The sequence below is a fragment of the Homalodisca vitripennis genome, chromosome 2, assembly GCF_021130785.1.
Source record: "Homalodisca vitripennis isolate AUS2020 chromosome 2, UT_GWSS_2.1, whole genome shotgun sequence".
NCBI lineage: Eukaryota > Metazoa > Arthropoda > Insecta > Hemiptera > Cicadellidae > Homalodisca > Homalodisca vitripennis.
In genome coordinates this window covers 187,264,165-187,276,788 of record NC_060208.1, presented here as the reverse complement: position 1 = coordinate 187,276,788, position 12,624 = coordinate 187,264,165, and the positions used below count along the sequence as shown (strand labels likewise).

At 36.9% G+C, this 12,624-nt stretch overlaps 1 protein-coding gene across 2 annotated transcripts in view; it reads right to left on the bottom strand.

Annotated features, from left to right (window-relative positions):
- LOC124355151 (LIX1-like protein) overlaps positions 1-12,624 on the bottom strand; it is a 170,664-nt gene that overhangs the window by 15,435 nt on the left and 142,605 nt on the right. For both annotated transcript variants that reach the window (XM_046806138.1, XM_046806139.1), the window contains exon 3: positions 1,483-1,623. In XM_046806138.1, coding sequence (XP_046662094.1) covers positions 1,483-1,623 — 141 coding nt within the window. The remainder of the gene's footprint in view (positions 1-1,482; positions 1,624-12,624) is intronic.

Sequence of the window (12,624 nt, the reverse complement as noted above, 5' to 3'; positions counted from 1 at the left end):
AACGTCTAAGGATTACTCCATATTGCACTAAATTTCTCGCTTATTAATATATTAAATCGACTTAAAATAATCTACTTTTGAGTTCATACTACTTAAGTTGGATCTTCCACATGTGATTCAAATGAATGATATTAAACCACACCAATCACAAGAACTGGAGAATACCAACCCTCAGAAATAAACATTGTCACACGCCTCAACAGTCAGGTCGGTTCTGACTAGGTTCTGTGGAGGCTTCCACGCCCCACTATGAACAAACAGTTCACTACGTATTTATTGTGCGGACGAAAATAAACAGAAATGCCTACCAGTAAATTTCCCGGGTTATTTAGCCGCGGACGGGGATCATTTCTTAGGTTCTAAACCGCCACAAAAACTAGTTTGACCTTTCGAACCGCAGCCCTTTCATTTGCCCGCGCCCGAGCCGTATATCGCCGGATATTGTTCGCATATAAAGTTACATGTTTGCGGCAATTTAAAATGACAGCCAATTACCCGGAGATATTTTGAATGAACTGTTGATATTCACAGCTGGAGCGCTGAGCGGCGAGGTCGTCAAGCCCGGGTATTTATGCCGGGCCGGGCGATACGGCCGCTGCCCCGCGACTGTGACGGGTGACGATTACTTCTGTAGACATTAAACTATCAATAAGAGCCCGCGCGGTCCGAGCTAATGAAGTAAAGCGCAATGCGCGCGGCGCGAGGGCGAACTGCCAAATTAAGATCTCGAGAGATTCGCCTCCGCGTCCCGGGCGCAGCGTAGGAGCCTAGCCTGAGATTACCAGTTTATGCAAGTATTTGCTCTCGACGAGCGAAGGCTAAGCTCGTCTTGACTGACGGACTGACAACATCTTAAGTAGTCGACATGCCATTCCCGCTCCTTCCCACTTGCACGGTACATTTGTCGCAAAAACTGCGGGAATGCAAATGCTCGGAGGAACTCACAAAAAGCTGGATCCGTGTACGTTTAGTTTAATACGACAGGTTAGTGGGAGGCGGGGCCGAGGATGTCTTCCATCGATGTTAACAAGTGCGGCGAGAGCGAAGTAATCTAGCGTATAGTGAAGCGGCACTTGAAACCGACACCCGTACAATGTTGCCTCTCTACACGATATTTCCCTAGCCACAAGTTCTAAAGTTCCCGACAAGATAAAGTAATCTGGAACGATCTGTAATAAGTCAATGATGCAATGCCTTTTATTGTACGTTATTTGTGGGACTATTTATGTAAAGAATGAATACACTTTTGATATAATCAAGTTATAAGAGCCTCACAAATATACGAATATTGTAACAAAAATCATCATATTTAATCTACAAAAACTCGGTTAAGAGTATTTTGTACTTCAATACAAAAACAAGTGAGCTATCACTGAAGTGATGTAATCGTGTAACACGCCTTCATTAGGCTACTGCTAATCAGTAAAATACCACTATTCTAGTCAATATTTACTAATACTTCTGGACATTTACTAAACTTACCTTAAAAGACGCTCTGGCTTCGGCAACTGCCTTCTCAATGAAGTCATCCGATATCCTTCTCGAAGGATGCTCGTTGAAAACGGAATTCATCAGGGCGATCTTCGCAGCACTTCTCCTCGCTTCCGCTTTTGTTGGACAGTTCTGCAACGATCGTCAACAAATGTGAGACTTTCTGACAGGTGAGTATCGATAAAGCGATGGGCGGCGTATCATTTGTGCAGAATATTTACTTGTCTGGACGTAGGAGGGAGCAATGTGAAATCACAACACTGATAATACATAAACCTGCAGGCTATAAGTAGTGAAAAAGTATCTATCAATTTTGATTATCAATAAAAAAATATCTTTCTCAGATTCAGAGAGCGATCGTAAAATAATTGAACAACTCACTTCTAGATGCAGTTGGGTCACTATGTGGAGTACGTAATACAAGCCGATGGCGATTGTAGTAAAATGCCCTTAGGTTTTCCCCCTTTATTTTTTAGAATTACTGGAGATGTTTAATTTTAAAAGTGTAATTTCTAGTCATAAGTAAGAGTAATAATGTCAGGTTTGACCCCCATGGTCGCGGTCTACCAATGGAAGATTTTCATAAAAAAATAACATTATTATGACATGTTCACTGCACATCTATGAATAAACAAATCAAATAATTATAGCTTTAATACGAAGGGGAATTTTAAGGTTCATCAACTGAAAGCTACTCAATTATAGCTATCACGAAGAAGTCAATTTCCGAATTCTGTGGGAATTTAATTTGCAATTGAGTGCATTTCCAGAATGATAACAGGCCAAAGCAAGAAATGTGGAACGAACGTTTCTTAACATACTCCTATAAGTATTTTGCAGTTTTCCCACGGTTCTAGAATATGTAAATTGATTACGGTGCCCAGTGTTTTAAACGTTATGGCGTCATGGTTTACTAGAAATGCCTCACTAACTTAAATAGAGTAAATTAAGTTAATATTGAGAAATATTTCAAATTATTAATTGCAGAGTAACATAATCAATCTTCTTATAATTAAAATTAATCGCTAAATGTTTTGTTAAGCGTTAATCACAGGAACGGCTGGACCAATTCGGCTAATTCTTTTTTTCAATATTCGTTGAAGTCCGAGAGGTTTATATGGAGAAAGAAATTAGGAAAGATTTTCGGATTAATTTAAAATTCGGAAAACATAATGATAATATTCAGGACAACACAATCCAAATTTAACTGACTCTATAAACAGCTGTTGGAACTTTCAGCTGAATTTAACATCCTTGAAGAGGATGAAACATTTGTTTAGTTTTGAGAATAGCGTGCGAAGCCGCGGGTAACGGCTAGTAGTCAATACTTGCGAATACAGAAAAATAGAATTCTATAAATGAACGCGTCAAATATTTGACGTGAATTGCTTTAAAACTGATATCCATTTGAACAATAGTCTACTTACTGAGGTAAAACTGTTAAGAAATTTCAAAAAAGCTAAATTTTAAAACAAAGGATCTATATAAGAGACAGGACTATTAAAATACATTATAACTTAAATATTATAAATAATTTACCACAATCTCACAGTATAAAATGGCTCTCCACTGTCATCTCGACGACAAAGCCTAACCTACACGTCCGTCACTTATTTGCAAATTCCTCGAGATGGGGTGGCTCAGTTCAACGCCCAAGTTATTTATATCCCAAAATGACGAAGCGCACAAGCACGGGCGCTGCAATTAACTAGTGATTTAAATATTGTAAAATGAAATTGAATATACTTAAGCAGGGGCATTATATTAACATATCAATCAAAGTATAATCGTTATGATAGCGGGCGACTGAAAACATTCACCGGTTACGCATAGCGCAGCGGTGCGGCGCGGCGTCAGACGACTAGTTATATGGCTATAAAATATAATTTTGTTAAAACAGTATAATTTGAACTCATAAAAATATATTACAAGCTAACTTATAATAATACCAGGCGAATGATTAGCTTGCCTAGATAATTGGCGTCGAGACGGGGGTGTACACGGCCGACGTAACGTGCGAATCACTCAGACGTCCTTGATTAATTAGCTTGATTAGATAATCTGCGTTGAAACTGGGGTGTACATGGTCAAGGTGACGCGACGTGCGAATCACTTAGATGTCCTTGATTGATTAGCTTGCTTAGATAATCTGCATTACGACGGGGTGTACACGGTCGACGTAACGTGCGTATCACACAGACGTCCATAATTGATTTAGCTTGCTTAGATAATTTGTGTTGAAACTGGGGTGTACATGGTCAACGTGACGCGACGTGCGAATCACTCAGACGTCTTTAATTGATTAGCTTGCTGTGATAATCGGCATCAAGAGGGTGAGTACATAGTCCTTTCGACGTGACGTGCGAATCACTCCAGGCGTCCTTGATTGATTAGCATGCTTAGATAATCTGTCTAGAAATTGGGGTGTACATGGTCGACGTGAAGTGCGAATCACTTAGACGTCCTTGATTGATTAGCTTGCTTAGATAATCTGTCTAGAAATTGGGGTGTACATGGTCGACGTGACGTGCGAATCACTCCAGGTGTCCTTGATTGATTAGCTTGCTTAGATAATCTGTCTAGAAATTGGGGTGTACATGGTCGACGTGACGTGCGAATCACTCCAGGCGTCCTTGATTGATTAGCATGCTTAGATAATCGGGTTCCAGGGGGTGGTGTACACAGTCGATGCGACGTGCGAATCACTCAGACGTCCCTGATTGATTAACTTTTTGCGTCGAGTCTCTGTTTTAGGCGGTCGACGTCACGTGTGAATCATTCAAGACGTCCTTGCTTAAATAATATACATTGAGAGGGTGGTGAGGAGGTGTTACAACTTTCATGAAACATAATTTTATTTTCATAAAATTTTAAATCAATTAAACATACGCATAAGATTTTGAAGCTGTTGCAAACAGTCAGGTCAACATTAATAGACAGGGATTTACAGGTCTCCCAGTGCAGATGATCAGCGTTTTTTATTAAATTTGAAGCATTGCTCACTGACCTGACTAACCATAAACACGGAAAATACGGATCCGTGTTGATGGGTGATCTCAACGTGGATGAGATTAGCACAACTATCTATCCACCACTCGATTAGTCGATTTGTTAAGTCGTTTGGCCTTACTGTTAGTCAAAACTCCGACGCGAGTGACGGATACAACGCAATCGGCTATTGACATCATCACCAACGTGAAAAATGTCACAGTGTGTGTGGTCAACACAGCAATATCGGGCCACTACGTCCAACCAAAAATTCCAAAAACAATAAGAGACACAAGGCCAGGAAATATTGCTCTCCTAAACGCTTCCCTTTCAAAAGAATAAAAAATTTTATAAATTAGTCCCATTCTGCACAACAGTAATTTCAAATAGTAAATGATTGTTTAGATTTTCATCTCAGTACATGCTGCCTTATAAAAACAAAAGTTTGTCCAAAGAAGGCAAACAATAATTGGATTACCAGAGGCATTTTGGTGTCGAGAGAAAAATTAGAGATTTTTCTGAAATTAACAGAAAAAATCCAATGAACAATTTAAATTCGTTTTCGAAATTATAAAAAAACCTACAAATAGATGGATCAAGCTGCAAAAACTTATGATGTCTCAAAATAAATTCTTTCCTCCAAAAACGTTCCTAAAACTATACGAGACATCTTAAACAATAAAAATTAAGAATTAAAACTAACCACAGTCAAAATTGGGGACAGACTTGTGTATTATGCTTCCGAGGTTGGTGACGAGTTTGACGGATTTTTCGGAAGTCGAAAAGTCTCTAATTCCGGCCTACCACATTGATTTTACATTTTACCCCGATCAAGAAAACATATACTTACGTATGCTTCCGAAAACTACTTAGATAAAAATAAGTGTCTACTTGCGGTACTTATGCTTTAGATGTAGGGGAAGAGTGGAAATCCTTGAAAATAAGTTAAAAATGATCGTTTATAGTTTTGCGTGATAGAAATTCGTTGTTTTTCGGACTGTAGTCTAGGAAAGAATAGCTCGTTGAGGCTTTTTAGTACCCCCTGTTTTTGTTTAAGCCTCAGTAGAAATGTCACATCACACTGTCAAGGAAACCAACCGGATTGTGGGCAAAACCCTCGTCCAACACAGCCACAAGGGAATCCTGCGCGTAGTCAGAGTCCTGTTGCCTCAATGGCCCAGGCTCCTGTAGTTGAGGAAGAGCTCGATCAAATCATTTAACAACTTTTACCTTTCTCCTAAAAACTGCAAAACTGCAAAAATTTTTAAGAAAGAAGGTTCTTGTTCAACGAATAACTATCGGCCAGTCTCAATTTTTCTAGATTTGAGCCAAATATTCGAAACTTCTTTTAACAAGAATGCTTTACTTTTTGAACAAACACAACTAGTTTTCTGAACACTAATTTGGATTCAGAAAAAGTAAATCGGCGATAGACGCAGTCGTTAGTTGATCGATATGGTTAGAACGTCAGGATCACTCATTTAGTGTGTTCCTCGACCTTTCTAAAGCATTCGACAGTGTTGACCATGAAATACTGGTTGAAAAACTAGATTCTCATGGCATCCCAGGCGTGCCGCTCTTATGTTTTTTCCAGCCAAAAAGATCTCAAACCATTTCAACTGAACTACGGAGTTCCTCAAGACTCTATACTCAGCCCAATCCTTTTCCTGATATATGCCAACGACGTAAACCCATCGCTTCGGCACGGTGAAATATGCTAATGACTCGACTGTCTGTTTCAGAGATAAATCACAAGAATGTTTGAAGCAATAAACCTTTGTTGATCTCAACAACCAAGTTCACACTTCAACAACCTCAATATTTAAACAAACTCATCAAAATCAAACGCGTTGAATTTCACATTGCTAGCTACATTGGAGTCCTAATACGATTCGGCCTTTATGATGGCAGATTCCATATTGGAGAAAATCCACTAATGAAAATTCTTTGGAATATACCTTGATCGGGGTTGATTTTGGAACAATCACATTGACCATGTATGCGCCAAACTGTCCTCAGGAATATACGTCTAGAGATACTTGGCCTGATATTGCCTAGTCAGAAACTGATTACGGCATATTATGGGTTGATTTACCTCCATCTTTCTTACGGGGTGGTTTTGTGGAGAGCCTGTGCAAGCAGCCATTATCTGAGGGTATTGAGATTGCACAAAAAGACGATTCGCGTTATCGTCAAGTTGAACTTCAGAGAGACGTGCAGGCCAGCATAAAAAATGACCAATTGTTGACTCTGCCCAGCCTCTAAATTTTGTAAACAACTTAATGCTGTATGTCTAAACTTGCCCCTGTCTGGGGCCGGGGCACACATGGATATAATAAAAGAGGGACACTTAGCGTACTTGCCTTCGCATCAGGTGTTCAATTCATCATCAGATTGCCCGATTTTATAAAAAATACCTCTACGCCCAAGGCGTCAAATACAAGTTTGAAACACATTTTACAAGTCAAACACATTTTACAGTGTTGACGAGTTTCTGGCATGTAACTGGGAAACCGTCCAATTCGATGACTGATTTCGTCACTGGAAGTGGTTTGAAATTGACGATGGGCAAAATAGACTTGAGTTTATGAACTTGTAAATTAGAATGTTGTAAAATTGTAGTGTGAATGTTCCAAATCTTGACGTTTGCCATACAATGTTGTAATTGTAACGAGCAAATAAACTATTTGATCTGACTTGGTGTACATATTCAACGTGACGTGCGAATCACTCAGGCATATTTGGTTGATTAGCCAGCTGAGACAATCGGTATCGAGACTGTCTTTGAATTAATAGCTTATCTAGAGAATGAGAAGATGTAAAATCTCATAACGCATTGAATATTTAGCTTCCTTAGATTATCAGCATAGATACGGGTGTCTATTTATATATAAATATATATATATATATATATATATATATATATATATATATATATATATAATGTCCTTGTTATTCTTTCTGTAAGGTCGCGGTGTAGCCTATCACATCATCCTGTGTGTTGAGGTGGATTACGTACAATCTATGGAGGTCGATGTCGTGAGGATGTATGACAGAGAGATATTGTGGAGTATCCTGGGTAATAGCATAAAAGAAAAATGGATGCGTTTTTGCTTACAAGTTAATGTGATGTATCCGCTTAATTATTTGTTAATGGTTTATTCGCGTTTATATTTTACTTGGGTTGACTGCAACTTCTCTGTTGTACTCTCCCGACGCACATGATCTTTGTAAGATAGTTATGAAACCAGTTTGAATGTTTTGCACATTTTAATAATATATATTATTAAAATGTATATATATATATATATACATAATATATAATATATACATCTTTTATGCTATTACCCATGATACTCCACAATATCTCTCTGTCATGCATCCTCACGACATCGACCTCCATAGATTGTACGTAATCCACCTCAACACACAGGATGATGTGATAGGCTACACCCCGACCTTACTGAAAGAATAACAAGGACATTTACCATAACTATGAGTCACAATAACACACTACAGGTACATATCGAGAACTGATGAGGGAGTATGATGACATCTGTACATCATGTGAGACAGGGGAACATCTGTGTTGTGTAATATCGTTTGATATTCTCCTGACTTGATGGTTTAGTTTAGGTATTTTCATGGTTTTCAAGTAGAATTTTCTATTGGATAATTTGAATTTGGTGCTTTAACCACCATATGGGTGGTTTGATACTTTTTACATGTATAACAAAGCTTTATGATTTGGTACCTGAAGATAAGGGCACATACCAGTTCTTAAAACGTGTGTTTATGTTATAACACAAAACAGTGGTAGATAAGCTCATAATCTTATCATTAAAATCAGCAACCAATAATAATCTTTAAACAACGAACATATATTATTCTAAAGATGAAAACCAGCACAAGAACTCACTCGAAGAAAAGTATTAATTGCAAGACTTGGAGTCACCGCCAGAAAAAAGGACAAGTTTTTTAGAGAGATCAAATTACCTATCATGTCTTTCGTCAAATATGAGATATTTTTCAGTCTACCCTTCATATAAGAAAAGTTATGGTAAATAAAACCTATTATTATTTATAACAATTAAAAAGGTTTATTCTTTTCCTCATTATAATATTACAAACCTTTTAAAATTCCACATTAGTTACGTAGTACAATCTTTGTGATATTTCTCTGTAGGGTCGAAACGAAAAACAAACTGTTTGTTTAATTTGTAACGTATGTTTATTTTTTTAAAGAACGTAGCAACAAGTCTTCTGTTCTGAAAGGTAAATTATTTTAATTTTGAAAATTATCTAATCTCGTTTTATAATAAGCGCGCATAAAACGGTAGAATGGGTTGAATAGTTGAAAATATAGCGTCACGAATAGTTTTCTGATACGGAATCAAATCCTATAGAAATACCTAAGTAGAAAAATTATTAACATTTTAGGACATATCCAAATTGAATGGGCTGCAGACTAATAAACCTGATTAAAATTCCAAACACATTGCTTTCTAAGTGAAAACAGAACAAGAGGCTGGTAGAGTACTAGATAAAACAAATTATGAATTACAGAGTTGTTACAGAAGTGCAATTAGAAACAATACTATCTTCAAAAACAAAAAGCAAAACTAGTTTATGTTAGCGCAAGCAGACAATAAATCTATTTTCATCATCTGTCGATTGGCAATATTCGCAACAACCTATCATCCACCAGATACCTGGTATACACATACGATAGTCCAAGCAGACAATAAATGTTACAAAATGTCCCTCCACTTAACAGTAATTCATGCCATAAAGCCTACTTTTAAAGTTTTGTCACAACTTGATTTGCTTCGAAAGTGCCTAAATGAGATAGCCCAAAATGGTAACGAATCTGATACAGTTTTAGGACATGAATTCAAAAATCTATTTTATACGAAGATATCCCTTGGAACTAGAAGCTAAAAATGTTCTTTAACAGTTTATGATATAAGCAAACTGCATTCATGTTTTAAAGATTTTGTGACTTTGGTGCACACACAGATGCGGATGACGGCAATAAACTAGGTTGTGTAACAAGTGCGATATGAAACAGTATATCCCACCTCAATGTGTATTGAATTTGGTAGAATACAGTTAGCTAAAGATAAATACAGTTAGACTTTCGATTATTAATTTATAAAGCTTAAAAGTTCGTTGTTATCTATTAGAGATAAAGACGAGTCATATTTTGGAGGAAACAGTTCTGTCTGTCAATATGCAGACACTTTATTTTAAAATCCTTAAATATGGTGGAAACTTGAAATATTTATCAGCTTAAATTAAAAAAACAACTCAAATTTCAGTTGTTAAAGACAAATAATTAAGAAAGGATCGGCATAATTCGAATAGTTTCAAAACCAGAGAGTTCATAAATAAATCCAGAAAATGAATGAAAGAGAATGTAGACAAGGGTACTTAAGCTTTAATCACAGTAAATAGTCTTATATTTTCCTCTGTGAAGTAGGAAGTGGAATTGCAAAAATTAAACTAAATGGTATTATTACTCAAGAAATTAAGAGAGAAAAATAAATCCTAGTTGTATAAATTTATAAAATCCAAAGAACGGTAAACGGTAAGTAAGAAGGAAGCAGAAGGGTTGCTTATGAAGGAGGGTTTAAAGGGCAGGACACTAACTGCGGTCTGACAATAGCGTCTCGGAGCCAAATGTAATGGGATGCGTCACAAACCTGCTTGTATTGGCGGTGGGCTCAGGTTGTCCTATGGCCACAGCGCATGCGCATCAATTACAGTGTCCTGCGCATCGCATCCCTGGCACGCGACGTTACAGGCAACACGCAGCCACAAATTGTAAGCGTCCCTACCCGCACGCACCCCTTCCTCCTGAGAACATTATTACTGCGTTACGAGTCGAGCACACGCTCTCCCTTTGCCGTCCCCGATTCCCTCCAGTTGGGGTTAAATAGTAGGTATTTCACATATGTATTATGATGTTGTATTCTCGTGTTCACGGAACGTGATCGTTCAAGAGTCAGAGTGTTCAGTGAGTAACGGCCTTCATATCGGTTACCTAGCGGAATAATGACTAGGGTTCTCCATTACTACATTTGAACTTAAATTATCCAGCTAACGTGGGAAAATAATATAGTTGTAATAAGCAATGTTGTGAATACGTCAGTCCCCTTTTTCACATTCCTAATTCTGTTTTCCCTTCCTGTTCCTATTTATGTTCTTGCATATAAGCTTCAAACCTCTAAACACAAATAGTTAGTAAGTAATGCTATTCATATCGGTTGCTTAAGAGGAATAATGACTAGGATTCTCCATTACCACATTTTAACTTAAATGATCCAGCTAACGTGGGGAAATAATATAGTTGTAATAAGCAATGTTGTGAATACGTCAGTCCTCTTTTTCACATTCCTAATTCTGTTTTCCCTTCCTGTTCCTATTTATGTTCTTGCATATAAGCTTCAAGCCTCTAAACATAAATAGTTAGTAAGTAATGCTATTCATATCGGTTGCTTAAGAGGAATAATGACTAGGATTCTCCATTACCACATTTTAACTTAAATGATCCAGCTAACGTGGGGAAATAATATAGTTGTAATAAGCAATGTTGTGAATACGTCAGTCCTCTTTTTCACATTCCTAATTCTGTTTTCCCTTCCTGTTCCTATTTATGTTCTTGCATATAAGCTTCAAGCCTCTAAACACAAATAGTTAGTAAGTAATGCTATTCATATCGGTTGCTTAAGAGGAATAATGACTAGGATTCTCCATTACCACATTTTAACTTAAATGATCCAGCTAACGTGGGGAAATAATATAGTTGTAATAAGCAATGTTGTGAATACGTCAGTCCTCTTTTTCACATTCCTAATTCTGTTTTCCCTTCCTGTTCCTATTTATGTTCTTGCATATAAGCTTCAAGCCTCTAAACACAAATAGTTAGTAAGTAATGCTATTCATATCGGTTGCTTAAGAGGAATAATGACTAGGATTCTCCATTACCACATTTTAACTTAAATGATCCAGCTAACGTGGGGAAATAATATAGTTGTAATAAGCAATGTTGTGAATACGTCAGTCCTCTTTTTCACATTCCTAATTCTGTTTTCCCTTCCTGTTCCTATTTATGTTCTTGCATATAAGCTTCAAGCCTCTAAACACAAATAGTTAGTAAGTAATGCTATTCATATCGGTTGCTTAAGAGGAATAATGACTAGGATTCTCCATTACCACATTTTAACTTAAATGATCCAGCTAACGTGGGGAAATAATTTAGTTGTAAGAAGCAATATTGTGAATACGTCAGTTCCACATGGTTTATGTGGAAAGTTGCATGTTTTATCTTATCGTAACAGACACGTACCAGAGCATCGCTGTATACCTTATTGGCTCTTCCTTAAACCAAGGGAATTTTTTATTTTACAAATATTTAATTTTCACTTATAATATACATTTTTCCAAAACAATATAGTGCAAATGTTTTACAGTTATTCTTAAATTTCTGACGATATTTGTTTTTCTTTTTGAAATATCCATAAATCATGTTTTTATTTCCTGATTACTTTCACTTTTAGTTTTTTAATCGGTATTGTGTTATAATTATAACTTACATGTGTCGGCTAAACTGTGTAAAAACCGTCCCTAGTAACGTCGCAGCTTATCACCCAAAGGACCCAGGTTCGAAGTTTAGTTCGGACACATACAGCAAAAATTGTAGTGTGTTTACAAGAAGTATTGTGTGACGGAAGTGTAATGTAATTATTATACAGAGTGAGTTTTATGTCCTGGCACACCTGGATATAATTTAAACGGCACGAGATATCTATGTGAAACCTTGACCCTACCTATAATAACATATTTTGTTAATTTTTCAAGTTGTTGAAAATGTTTCCCCCCTTTGGGGGCAACTAAACATTTTCAAATACAAACCCCTCTCATGTGACCCCTCATTTTAAAGGGAATAAAAAGATAAATCCAATAATTTAAACTAGAGGTCTCTACGTTTATGTTAACAGATTTTATGACAAATTTACAATAATAAAATTAGTAACTGTCTTGTCCTGTTTATCGTAACATGAGTCAACACTAACGCAAATTCTAAAAACAGTAACCTGTTTTAATGTAGCACGTGTTCAAACTGTTCACCTTCGGCTGTTT